Raw genomic sequence first — 14,110 nt, 5'->3', positions numbered from 1 at the left:
TCTAGGGGACAAAACCACTTTCCCGAGAAGCACTGGTCTAGATGAAGCAGCTGATCTTCCATAGTGGGGAAGGAGCCTAGTGGGTTTGGCACGGTCATAACTGCAAAGGTTCATCTGAGCACAGCAACGTGTGACAGGGAAAACAGGGGCTCTGGGACCCAGGGCAGAAGGAGATCCTCCAGGAAACAGGAAGGCAGGGATTCCTGAAAAGCTGTCTCTGGAGAAGACACTTCCTCAGATGGCGCTGGCCTCAGTGGTGAGAATTAGTCAGAAGTCAGGAAGTCCGCCCTCCTGGAGCTTGTCAGGGAAGACCTAGTCTTCATCTAAATTTGGCTCAAGGACAGCTTCCAAGGGCCGTAGGAGTGTCTCTTCAACGAGCCCACATCACATCTCTGCTTCCCGAAGGCAAGTCTGGCCTCTTCTCCCAGGATGTGGCACAGGCAGGAAGGGAAAGCCACTTCCACTGCCTGCTTAGCTTTCTACCTGTTCCTCACCCAGCCCCCCAAAGTCTGTACAAAATTTCGTTCAAAAAAGAAATTCACAAAATTAAAAACCGTATAAAGTAGGCAGGCTTTGCTATAGAGAAAAGAGAAGAACAGTCTGGATGAGAGAAAGAAGGCATAAAATGTGTGAAGAGGAGAGGTGATGTGTGAGCTAAGAGCTTTATAAAACAGAAAATTTTGTCTGCATCATCTCCCCCCGCACACACCCCAAAACAAGCCCGTAACGCAGCTGCGCAGAAGGGCCCACCGTAGGACTCCTTCATCATGTTCTACAACTGCACTTTTCTTAAAAAAAGAAATAACAAAAATTTTTAAAGCCTCCCCTGGCAAGTCCAACACGTCAAAAACTGTTTTTCATAAAGATGGGAAGAAGCTCCAGGCACTACGTCTCTTTGGGATAAGGAAAGAGTATATTGCAGTTAAGAACAAAATATTAAAACTTTCTTTGCAAAATAAAGAAAAAAGAAGTTCTTCTGATCTCCTTGAATGCAGCACGCACAAAAAGTGACGGTCCCCCCCAGGCTCCCTCAGAAATGGAGGAAGAAGAAGGGGGCAGGAGTGCAGAGATTTCGTTCTCCAGGCCCAGGCCTGTGAACAACACTGCCCACGTGTTAGTCCTTAGCAGGGTCCGCAGCGGCTCTCTATTCCCAGTCGGCCCTCGAGTCCGGGAGCACCAGCATTTCCAATAATTCATTTGTTCAAGCACACCTCAGAGACATTGTGGGGTCGGTTCCAGACCACTGCAACAAAGCAAATTTCACAGTAAAGCAAGTTGAATGAAATTTTTGGCTTCCCAGTGCATACAGAAAGTAGGTTTGTTATACTGTAGCCTATTAAGTGTGCAAGAGCAGTAGGCCTAAAAAATAACACGTACACAGTAACTCAAAAATATTTTATTGCTAAAACTGTTAACTGTCACCTGAGCTTTCAGCAAGTCATAGTATCTGATCACAGATCACTATAACAAATGTAATAAAAAATTTGACATGGGGACACCTGAGTGGCTCAGCGGTTGAGTCTCTGCCTTCCACCCAGGGAGTGATCACGGGGTCCCACCTCAGGCTCCCTGCATGGAGCCTGCTTCTCCCTCTGCCTGTGTCTCTGCCTCTCTCTCTCTGTGTCTCTCATCAATCAATAAATAAAATTCTTTAAAATTTTTTTTGACATGTATTTTTAAATATTTTATTTATTTGAGAGAGAGAGCACACATGCGCATGCACACACAGGTGGAGGGACAGAGGGAGAGGGAGAGACAGACTCACTGCCGAGCAGGGAGCCCAACTCTGGGAGGGCTCGATTCCAGGACCTCGGGATGATGTCCTGAACCAAAGGCAGATGCTTAGCATTCTACTAGTTCTACTGATGGAATCACCAAGGCACCCCAAAATTTGACATTTTGAGAATTACCCAAATTGACACAGAGATACAAAGTGAGTAAATGCCAATGGCGCTAATAGACTTGCTCAGAGTAGGGTTGCCACAAACCTTCAATTTGTTAAAAAAAAAAAAAAAAAAAAAAAAAAAATATATATATATATATATATATATATGCAAAGCTCAGTAAAGTACAAGCCAAAGAGGCCTGCCTGTAGTCCCCAGGGGAGGAGAACCCTCAAGGAGGCATAAAGCAGGGAGAGGGGGTGGGGTGGGGTGACCAACAGAGGACCCATCTGGCTTCAGGCTGCCTCAGCCTGGCTCTCACCACTGTTACTTGTTGAACTGGAAGGAGTAGAGCCCGTGGTCCGAGGGAGCATCCACCGGCACTGGGTTCTGCTGGCTGCCGCTCTCCTGCACCACAGCCAAGGCACGAGGGTCAAGTTGTGCGATCCTTCTGGCCCTTCCCACTAAAGCAGCCTAGCGAAAACCCACCCAGAGTTAGGTGTCCTCTCCGACCTCCTCCCACCCACACTCCAGTGTGAGAGCACACGTGCACGCACACATGCAGGCACGCATGCGCTGAACCCCCCTCCCCCAGCACTTGGACCACCCTCTCCCCTCTGAGAGAAGAGCAGAGGAGAGGAGAGGAGATGCTCTTCAGTACAAGCCGGCATTAACTCTTTCCTTCCTCCTTTCACCCAATCCCTAGCAGCTGACTGAGGGCACACAGTCAGCATCACCATTAGAGGAAGATCTGGATTGGGGGTGGGAGGGGCATGTCTGCCTCTGTTCAGCCTCCTACCCTCGATTCAAAGAGAGTAAAAAGCTCTCACCTCAGCGGAAACACTGGAAGCAGCCACAGGGGCATACTGGGAGATGTAAGCTCCTGGCACAGTGGCGGCCGGCGGCAGGTACTGGAAGGAAAACCATCTGGGGCTCAGGGCGGGGATGTGACTCTGGGCTACTTAAAGCACCTGGGGAGCTCTGGAAACTACTGAGGCCTACGAGAGTCTAATTTAATTGTCCTTTTGCAGAGCACTTCCAGTGGTCCTAAAGTGCACTGGTTTCCAGAGCCATCTGCCAGAGGACTTCCCTTCCTCCTCCATCCTGCCTCCCACATCCCCTCAGCGCACAGCCCCCTCCGCTCTCCTGTGCTCTCCTGTGCGTGGCCCAGTGCAGCCAGCCTACGAGAAAGCTCCCGAGCTTCATTCTTCTCACGATTTTGGTAAGGATTTCTAGGAAATGTGTGTGAGCTCCTGGGGAAACTGCTGTGTAGACAGAAGCACCGTTTATTTTGGTTGTGAGTAGGAATCCGTTAAAGGCGTGAACTGAGCAGTGCAATGGCTGCACTCTGTTCATCTCCTATTCTGAGTCTGAGCGCACCTTCAGTGACACTAAAGTGAATGACACCCTTGTTCATAAGTATTTATGCCCAAAAGCATTACACAGGTACTCCTTGCTCAGTCTGAGTCTAGAATCAGAAATATCCTGCTTTACCGTGCCTGTGCTGCTGAGAGAGAGGTGCCCCAGTTGCTGGGTAAGAGGTCCCATCATGGAGGCAGGCTGGAGAGAAATGGGGTGATCCATCCCTGGCGGCAGAACAGAGCCCTGGAGGCAGACAAAGGACGGGGTTAGGGGGCAGCATCCTGTGAAGCTGCCTACAGTGGTGATTCAAGCCTACAGGGACCACAAAAGACAGACATTTAAAAATCCTGGGAAATAACAGGTGGGTAGCAACCCAGCTGCGCAATAGAAACAGGTGTCTGCCTACCTGTGTGGAGGAATCCTTGTCTAAGAATAACAAAACCGAGAGAATTTCAGGTCATACAGCTGGGTTGCACAATGGACTGAACCAGAACTCACACCCACGTCAGCTATCATGAGATCCCATTGTTTTCCTTTACATCAAACTGCCTCATGGCTTTTGCCCACTTCTGAACACTCACTGAAGGCTGCATGAGGTATGACTGGTGGTGCATCCAAGATGGGTTAGGTACTTGGAGAGGAGATGTCTGAGTTACTCTCTAATGGAAACAAAAGAAACAGACAAAAACATTAATTGCCTAGAAACTACTGTTTCTCCCAGTGATCTGATAATGTTCAGCAAAACCCCAAAGAAGTTGGAGTACCCCCTCACAAAACAGAAACATTAAGAATAAACTCTTTGGGATCCCTGGGTGGCGCAGCGGTTTGGCGCCTGCCTTTGGCCCAGGGCGCGATCCTGGAGACCAGGGATCGAATCCCACATCGGGCTCCCGGTGCATGGAGCCTGCTTCTCCCTCTGCCTGTCTCTCTTTCTCTCCCTCTCTCTGTGACTATCATAAATAAATAAGAAAAAAAAAATTAAAAAAAAAAAGAATAAACTCTTTAAAAAATATTAGCAACTCTTACATGTCAATAAATAACCTAATTTGAAAATGGGCAAAGTGGGACGCCGGGGTGGCTCAGTGGTTGAGCGTCTGCCTTTGGCTCAGGGCATGATCCCAGCGTTCTGGGATTGGAGTCCCACGTCAGGCTCCCTGCAGGGAACCTGCTTCTCCCTCTGCCCGGTGTCTTTGCCTCTCTCTCTGTGTCTCTCATGAATAAATAAATAACATCTTTTAAATAGAAAAGAAAAAGAAAACGGGCAAAGGATAGGAACAGATACCTCTCTAAGATATATAAAGGGCCAACAAGCACATGAAAGAGGCTCAACATCATTAGTCACTAGGGAAATGCAAATTAAAACCATGATGAGAAACCACTTCACTTCATCCTACTAGGATGGCTGTAATTAAAAGGAGTCTGCTGGAGATTCTCTCTCTGCCTCCCCCTCCCCCTCAACTCACTCTCCCTCTCTCTCTAAAATAAATACATCTTAAAAAAAAAATAAAGGACAGAATAACAAGTGTCATACACTGTGGGCGGGAATGTAAAATGGTGCAGCAGCTCTGGAAAAGTTCGGCATTTCCTCAGAAAGTTAAACCTAGAGTTCATATGTAACCCAGCAAGTCCACTCAGGGGTATATGCCCAAGAGAAATGAAAACATGTGTTGACACAAAAACTGTACACAAATATTCAAAGCAGCATTATTCTAACAGCCAAAAGATGGAAACAACTCAAACGGCCATCAACTGCTAAGTTGATAACAAACTAGTATAGTCACACAATGGAAGGTGACTGATTTAGTCATAAAAAATAATGAAGTACTGCTATGTGCTACAACATGAGTATACCTTGAAGATGCTGAGTGGAAGAAGCCCGACACCAAGACATATGCTGTATATATTTTGATGGATTCCTGTCTCACATTTATTAATTTATTAAACAAACAAGGGAAAAACCCCATTAAAATAGAGTCTAGATAGAAACTACTTACATTTATTAAAGGCTAGTACCAAAATCTAGCTGTTAACATTAACCTAATCAAAGAAATATTAAAACCACTGCATTTATAATAATATCTTATAGTAGGATCAAATACAATTAGATAAGAACACAACTGGCACAAAATTGGAAAGGAAGAGAAAACTATAATCTTTGCACTGCAGACAGAACTATATACCTAGAACTAGTAAAAAAATGCAAGTATTAATAAGGATTTGGTACATTAGCTGCATACAAGATAGATGAACATAAACCAGTAACTTTTCTTCAGTGTATCCATAAGCATCTCAAAATGCTTAAACATTTAGGAATATATTCAAAAAGAAAAGCATAAGACCTAGATAAACAACAGTAACATCAAAGGATATTTTTAAAAGATTTGAAAACAAGAAAAGAAATATCAAATCTTAGGTGAAAGAATACTTCTTAAAAAGTCCAGTCTCAAAAACAACAACAACAAAAAGTCCAGTCTCAGGATGCCTGGGTGGCTCAGTGGTTAAGTGTCTGCTTTCAGCCCAGGGCATGATCCTGAAGTCCAGGGATCGAGTCCCACGTCAGGCTCCCTGCATGGAGCCTGCTTCTCTCTCTGCCTATGTCTCTGCCTCTCTCTCTGTGTTCCTCATGAATAAATTTTTTAAAAAAGTCAATTCTCAGGGTGCCTGGGTGGCTCAGTCAATTGAGCACTCAACTCTTGGTTTTAGCTCAGGTCATGATCTCAGTGTCCCTGGGTCCAACCCCACATGGGGCTCTACGCTCAGTACAGAGTCTGCTTCAGATTCTGTCTGTCTGTTCTCTCTCTCTCTCTCTCTCTCTCTCTCTCTCCTCCCTCCTCTGTCCTTCTCCCCCACTAAAATAAATAGATAAATCTTTTAAAAGAAGTCAATTCTCAAATATGGTGAAAATGTCTATGCTACCCAGAGTACTTTACACATTCAATACAACCCTATCAAAATACTATGCACTTTCTTCACAAAGTGGGAACAAATAATCCTAAGATTCGTATAGAACCAGAAAAGACCTCAAATAGAGGAATGTTGAAAAAGAAAACCAAAGCTGTATTACAAAGCTGTGATCATCAAGACAACATGGTACTGGCACAAAAACAAGACACATAGATCAATGGAACAGAATAGAGAACTCAGAAATGGGCCCTCAACTCTATGGTCAACTCATCTTGAACAAAGCAGGAAAGAATATCCAGTGGAAAAGGACAGTCTCTTCAATTAATGGTGCTGGGAAAATGGACAGCCATGTGCAGAAGAATGCAACTGGACCACTCTCTTACACCATGCACAAAGATACACTCAAAATGGATGAAAGATCTAAATGTGACACAGGAATCCATCAAAATCCTAGAGGAGAACAGAGGCAGCACCCTTTCTGACCTTGGCCACAGTAACTTCTTGCATGATACATCTATAAAAGCAAGGGAAATAAAATCAATAATGAACTATTGGGACTTCATCAAGATAAAAAGCTTCTGCACAGCAAAGGAAATAGTCAATACAACTAACAGGCAACCTACAGAATGGGAGAAGATATTTGCAAATGACATATCAGATAAAGGGCTAGTATCCAAGATCTATGAAGAACTTATCCAACTCACACGCAAAAAACAATCCAGTCAAGAAATGAGCAGAAGACATGAACAGACATTTCTCCAAAGACAACCTACACATGGCCAACAAGCACATGAGAAAATGTTCCGCATCACTGGCCATTAGGGAAATACAAATCAAAACCACAATGAGATACCACCTGACACCAGTGAGAATGGGGCAAATTAACAAGACAGGAAACAACAAATGTTGGAGAGGATGTGGAGAAAGGGGAACCCTCTTGCACTGTTGGTGGGAATGCAAGCTGGTGTGGCCACTCTGGAAAACTGTGTGGAGGGTCCACAAGAAGTTAAAAATAGGGCAGCTCCAGTGGCTCAGCGGTTTAGTGCCTCCTTTAGCCCAGGGTGTGATCCTGGAGTCCCACGTCAGGCTCCCTGCATGGAGCCTGCTTCTCCCTCTGCCTAGGTCTCTGCCTCTCTCTCTCTGTGTCTCTCATGAATAAATAAATGAAACCTTTAAAAAAAAAAAAAAGAAGTCAGAAATGGAGCTACCCTTGACCCAACAATTGCACTACCGGGTAATAAAAGTCACAAATGTAATGAAATGATGGGACACCTGCACCCCAAAGTTCATAACAGCAATGTCCACAATAGCCAAACTGTGGAAGGAGCCACGATGTCCCTCAACAGATGAATGGATAAAGAAAATGTAGTCTATATATACAATGAAATATTACTTAGCCAAATATTACTCAGAAATAAAAAAAATAATAATAAAATAAAACAATAAAATAAATCTTGGAGACTATATGTATAATATAGGGACTGAGAAGACCTTTTTATTTATTTTTATTTTTATTTTTTTCAAAAGATTTTATTTATTTATTCATGAGAGACACACACAGAGAGAGAGAGAGAGAGAGAGGCAGAAACACAGGCAGAGGGAGAAGCAGGCCCTATGCAGGGAGCCTGATGCGGGACTTGATCCCGGGGCTCCAGGATCATGCCCCGGGCCGAAGGCAGGTGCTAAACCACTGAGCCACCCAGAGATCCCCAAGACCTTTTTTTTTTTTTTTAATTTTTATTTATTTATGATAGTCACAGAGAGAGAAAGAGAGGCAGAGACACAGGCAGAGAGAAGCAGGTTCCATGCACCGGGAGCCCGACGTGGGAATCGATCCTGGGTCTCCAGGATCGCACCCTAGGCCAAAGGCAGGCGCCAAACCGCTGCGCCACCCAGGGATCCCCCCCAAGACCTTTTTAATTAAGAAATTTAAAAGCTTTAGTGGAAAAGCAGACATTTAATTATACATAAATTTTAAACTTTTGTGTCTTTTTGTGGTGAAAATTAGTGATTCCCAAAGTATGTTCCCTGGATTGGCAGCAGCAGCATCTGGGAAACAGAAATACAAACTCTTGTCTCTTGGCCTAGACTTACTGAATTAGAAATTCCTGTGGGGGCACTTGGGTGGCTCAATGACTGAATGTCTGCCTTTGGCTCTGGTCGTGATCCTGGGGTCCTGGAATGGAGTCTAGCATCAGGCTCCCCAGGGAGCCTGCTTTTCCCTCTGCCTATGTCGCTGCCTTTCTCTCTGTCTCTCATAAATAAATAAAATCTTAAAAAGAAAAAAAAAATAATTTGTGTTTGATAAGCTTTCCACGTGATTCTGATACACAGCTCAAGTTTGGGGACCACAACACAAAGTCAATGGACAAAAATTAAATCTGAAAAAAATCTGTAAGAAATATAACATTAGAGGATTAATACTTTAACAATATACAAATGCTTTTTTATAAGTTGATGGGAAAAGAATAACCAAACAGAAAAATAGGCCAAGCATATGGAGAGCAATCAGAGAAGAACAAATCAAGCTATGACAAACATAAAAAGATATGCTTAAACTCAGCTATAGTCAGGGAAGTGCAAATTAAAGTAACAATGACTAAAAAAATAAAAATAAAAAAAAGTAAAGTAACAATGTACTTCATAACTATCAAGGTAAGAAAAACCTAAAAAGACCATCATGTCACTTATGGCTGGAGGGAAATGACCACTCTCATACATTGCTAGTAGAAATGTGAAGTGACACAGCCTTTGTGGAAAGCAATCTGGCAACATCTGTAAAACTGAAAGTCCATATATTAGTCAACCTAGCAATCCCACTCCTTGGACTCTAGCCCCCCAGAAATAACAATACTTATATTTAAGGATGTAGGCATAAAGATCTTTACATATGAGTGGTTTTACTGAGCTGGGAGCTAGAGTCCAAGGGGTGGGACTACTAGGCTGAATAATATATGGATGGAAGTATTATTTGTACCAAAACTCCCTGAAATCCAAGTGAATCCCCTTCACTGAGGTAGAGATGAAGAATTCTAGTCAACCTGCATCATGAAATATAATGCAACTCTTTAAAAATGAAATAATTGGGATCCCTGGGTGGCGCAGCAGTTTAGCGCCTGCCTTTGGCCCAGGGCGCGATCCTGGAGACCCGGGATCGAGTCCCACGTCAGGCTCCCGGTGCATGGAGCCTGCTTCTCCCTCTGCCTATGTCTCTGCCTCTCTCTCTCTCTCTCTCTCTCTCTGTGACTATCATAAATAAATGAAAAAAAAAATTAAAAAAAAAATAATTAAAGGGTGCCTGGGTGGCTTAGTCGGTTAAGCAGCTGCCTTCAGCTCAGGTCATGATCCCGGGGTCCTGGAATCCAGCCCTGCATTGGGCTCCCTGCTAGGCAGAGAGCCTGCTTCTCACTCTGCCTCTGGTATTCCCCCTGCTTGTGCACACATGCTCTCTCTGTCAAATAAATAAAATCTTAAAAAAAAAAATTAAAGAAAAAAAATCTCAACATGAGCTACATCAGAATCACCTGGAGGGCATGTTAAAAAACTCAGCTTGCTGGTGGGGTGGTGGGGGCACAAGATGGATGAAACAGGGAGAGGGGATTAAGAGATACAGACTAGCAGGTGGAAGATAAGTAAGTCACAGGGATGGAAGGTATAGCACAGGGAATACAGTCAATAATACTGTAGTAACTCTGTATGATGGCAGATGGTGACTACAAAAAAACAGATTGCTGGGACCCATCTGCCGAGTTTCTAATTCAGCAAATTTGGAGTGGAATCCAAGAATTTATGTTTTTTTGAAATTCCCAGGTGATACTGCTGGTCCAGGCACCAAACTTTGAGAATCACTAGTTTAAGACATTGTTAAGTGGGAGAGTGGAGCGTACAAAATATATTTAATTTGGACAGATTTTTGTAAAATAAACAACTTCTAAACCCGTATAAATATGTGTATATGCACATAAAGAAAAATATAGAATTTTCTGAAACATATGGAATAATAGGAAATTTAAAATATAATATAGATTTACTTTGGGGTGGTGGACAGAGAGTAAGAAGATGCTACCACAACAGCCCATATATATGTAATGTGATCACATGTTATGCTTTCATGTAAAATTATTCGTGGGCAATAAGTATAAAGGAAAAACTAAAAAATAAGTAGTTTCCAGCCTTACATTCCTTTACCTGTAAAGCACAGTGATAGGGAAAACCACCACACCCTTTTTTCAGCATGAACATACCTGATACGAAGACACAGGAGATGGAAGATATGGGGAGAGCGCAGACTGAGCAAGCATCCTGTTGGGGGTGATGTTATAAGGAGCCGGGTAAAACCTGGAGGAAGGAACCTCATCAGTAAGGAGTTACAGGAAGCCCCAAGGTAAGGGCCCCCATGGACAGACACAGGCACTACTAACTGCTGTTTAAAAATCAAGGTGAGGGGGGATACCTGGGTGGCGCAGCGGTTTAGCGCCTGCCTTTGGCCCAGGGCGCGATCCTGGAGACCCAGGATCGAATCCCACGTCAGGCTCCCAGTGCATGGAGCCTGCTTCTCCCTCTGCCTATGTCTCTGCCTCTCTCTCTCTCTCTCTCTCTCTCTCTCTGTGACTATCATAAATAAATAAAAATTAAAAAAAATAAAGTAATAGAATATATTAGAGTGATTTAAAAAATAAATAAATAAATAAAAAAATAAAAATCAAGGTGAGGGGATCCCTGGGTGGCGCAGCGATTTAGCGCCTGCCTTTGGCCCAGGGCGCGATCCTGGAGACCCGGGATCGAGTCCCATGTTGGGGTCCCTGCATGGAGCCTGCTTCTCCCTCTGCCTGTGTCTCTGCCTCTCTCTCTCTGTATGTGACTATCATAAATAAATAAAAATTTTAAAAAAATCAAGGTGAAATATCCCAGTGCCTGGGCAGGCTGTTGTCATTTTCAGGTAGCCCAATTCTATAAAACATCCTTACCCATTCTGAAGAGCTGTGGTGGGGTCATAGGTCAAGGCCATACCACCCTATAAAGGAAGAACATAGTATTCATATTGTGAGCCCTTGGGGAGAATAGAAGGAAGCCCAGTGTCAAGATTGGGATATATTTGATTCAACAGATTAAAATGAAGTCTGGACAGGTTCTACTACTGCTATTCCAGAGTTTTTCTGGTTGTGCAGGCTGCACAATCCCACTAAATACCCACACTGAAGATCATGTTAGGCAGTGAGCCATCTCTCACTTACTGTAACTCTCAAGCTTGCCACTTCAACTCACAGAAATCGGGCCATGGTATTTTTCCATTCCACTCTAATGTCCTCAGTACTCCTGTCTCCTCAGAGGTCCTCTTACCATATCTCCATTCCTTGGCCAGGCCCGTCCATTTTGCACATATTTCCCTTGGTTCTGTCGTTTCTTTGGACCACCATCAGCAAATTTGCAAAGCAAGGGATCAGATGGGGCTGCCAAGAAAGAAAGCAAACAGATCCCACCTCGCTTAGTCCACTCACAGTCATGCAAAACACGTCCAGAATCTTCATTGGAAGTAACAACCTATGGTTCTCTCAGCCTGATTCCCAGATGCCTCACCTGGTACTCCAGCAGGTGTCTTAATATATTTTCCATTAAAATGGGTGATGATGGCTTCACACTTCTCTGTGGACTCCATCCTAAGGAGCACAAGAGGGGTTAGGCTCTAGCTTCTCCAGGATCTGTGCTCCCCCTACATTCAAAGAGAAAGCTCTAAGTTCCCAGCCCACAAATGCTCCAAAAGTTGTGACTATATAAACAGTTTCCTCCACACAAATTCAAGGTATCTTGAAGAGGTAACTCTAGCTTCTAATGAAAGTTACCTCAACTGCCTCCTGTAGGGCTCCTGAATGGAAAAATTAAGCTATGAATATTCCAAAGAAGACATCGATGGGTGGGCCTACTATTAGGTCTGGTTCATAAACAAGAATATAATAAATAGTGGCTGTCACTAGGATTTTTTTTAAGTAAGCTCTATGCCCAATGTAGGGCTTGAACTCACAACCCTGAGATCAAGAATTGCATACTCTACTCACTGAGCTAGCCCGGTGATCCATGTCACCGTTATTTGTTACTACAAAATTCCTAATGGAAATTGTTCCTTCACTCCAATAAAACCACACAAGCTAAAAACTTGCCAGTGTTTGTTTTTTTGTTTTGTTTTGTTTTTTGTTTTTTTTTTTTGCTTCTGGTTTTGATTATCAAGTACTAATTAGCTACTGATAATATTAAGATTTCATGAAACTATAGGAGGAAAGAGTGGTAAGACAGAGTTCATGGTCTATAGTGATAGAAACAATGTTGCAAACTATAGAGTTAAAGTGTCTTATTGGGGGGACGCCTGGGTGGCTCAGCGGTTGAGCGGCTGCTTTCTGGCTGAGGGCGTGATCTTGGAGTCCCAGGATCGAGTCCCACATCGGGCTCCCTGCATGGAGCCTGCTTCTCCCTCTGCCTGTGTCTCTGCCTCTCTCTGTGTGTCTCTCAGGAATAAATAAATAAAATCTTTAAAAAAAATTATCTTGTTGGGGAAAGACAACTGAGTAAGGAATCAGAAAATCTAGATTCCTGTACCAAGTCACTATCCCAAGTTCTGTGAGTTAGGACCTGCACAAAAACCCACCGGACCCATTCTTCATTTCTGTTAGATGTGACATCCATCTACCCTATATATACCCTACCCTACCCATATACCCTATATACCCTACCCTGATCTAACTATAGATCAAATGAGATCATGTATTTAATGTGTTCTAAAAATTAGAAGGCTCTATATGGGGATCCCTGGGTGGCACAGCGGTTTAGCGCCTGCCTTTGGCCCAGGGCGTGATCCTGGAGACCCGGGATCGAATCCCACGTCGGGCTCCCGGTGCATGGAGCCTGCTTCTCCCTCTGCCTATGTCTCTGCCTCTCTCTCTCTCTCTCTCTGTGACTATCATAAATAGATAAAAATTAAAAAAAAAGAAGGCTCTATATGACACAAGGTACAGTATTTTCCCCTTATTTATTTATATTTAAAATTTTAAATTTATTTATTTGAGAGAGGGAGAGACAGAGAGAGCAGAAACCACAAGGGGAGAGAGAGAGATGCAGACTTCCCACTGAGCAGAGAACCTGATACAGGGCTCAATCCCAGGACCCCAAGATCATGACCTGAGCTGAAGCCAGACCTAAACCTACTCAGCCACTCAAGCACCTCTCCCTCTTCCCATATTTATTTTTTTCTTTCCATATTTAAATTAAGTCTCAGTATATTGTCTATGCCAAGAACTAAAAATATGAGCCAGTGCTATAAAGGTGGTCACTAAAAAAAAAGGCCTTAAATGGAACCTTTTAGGGAAAGGTATCACAAGCTAGGTATCCCAGAGCAGAAGTCTGTAGTTGGGTTACTTCTACTCCTTAATCTTCCAAAAGCGTGAGCAGGCATGGGGAGTTTTAAAGAACTGCCTACAGAATCTTTGCTTCCTCATAAGCCCTTTTCTAAAACTGGCAGGCCTGAGGAGAGCTCATGCTCACTGACAGTTCAGCCCTCTCACAGCCACTGCTCTGCCCTTACTTCGCCCTATCCCCAAACTCAACATGAGGCGATGATGCCTGACTTTTAAGTCTTTTTTGAGTCAGATGTTTTTAATTCTTCCAACAAGCTGAACGATACAGCAGGTTAACTGACACATTAAAAAAATCAGTTTTGACAGACTGATTACCTTGGATCTTGGCTTATAACTGAGGAGGAATTCAATGAATTCCCATTTTCGCAAAACTCTTCCTATTCCCATTTACTTATATATGTGAATAAGGTTTCTCAGCATGAAAACACAAAACAAGAACAGAACTGATATTATAGCAATAAACAATAGTCATTGATGTCTACGTGACCTAATTAGAAAAGCCTAAACAAAGTAAAACTTTTTTTTTATTTTTTTTTAATTTTTTTTTTAAATTTTTTT

At 43.4% G+C, this 14,110-nt stretch overlaps 1 protein-coding gene across 14 annotated transcripts in view; it reads right to left on the bottom strand.

Annotated features, from left to right (window-relative positions):
- Positions 1-643: 643 nt before the first annotated feature.
- RBMS2 (RNA binding motif single stranded interacting protein 2) overlaps positions 644-14,110 on the bottom strand; it is a 92,190-nt gene continuing 78,723 nt past the window's right edge. For 8 of the 14 annotated variants that reach the window (XM_072768858.1, XM_072768869.1, XM_072768866.1 and 5 more), the window contains 9 exons: positions 11,727-11,806; positions 11,490-11,599; positions 11,117-11,163; positions 10,394-10,487; positions 3,827-3,904; positions 3,378-3,488; positions 2,714-2,794; positions 2,206-2,357; positions 644-1,243 (listed from right to left, as the gene is read on the bottom strand). In XM_072768858.1, coding sequence (XP_072624959.1) covers positions 2,211-2,357; positions 2,714-2,794; positions 3,378-3,488; positions 3,827-3,904; positions 10,394-10,487; positions 11,117-11,163; positions 11,490-11,599; positions 11,727-11,806 — 748 coding nt within the window. In that variant the 3' untranslated portion in view covers positions 644-1,243; positions 2,206-2,210. The remainder of the gene's footprint in view (positions 1,244-2,205; positions 2,358-2,713; positions 2,795-3,377; positions 3,489-3,826; positions 3,905-10,393; positions 10,488-11,116; positions 11,164-11,489; positions 11,600-11,726; positions 11,807-14,110) is intronic. The other 6 variants (XM_072768862.1, XM_072768871.1, XM_072768863.1 and 3 more) reach the window with 3 other exon arrangements.

The sequence above is a fragment of the Canis lupus genome, chromosome 11 (assembly GCF_048164855.1).
Source record: "Canis lupus baileyi chromosome 11, mCanLup2.hap1, whole genome shotgun sequence".
In the NCBI taxonomy this organism is placed as follows: Eukaryota; Metazoa; Chordata; class Mammalia; order Carnivora; family Canidae; genus Canis; species Canis lupus.
The sequence above is the reverse complement of the archived record's forward strand: the minus strand, read 5'-3'. Positions and strand labels throughout refer to the sequence as shown.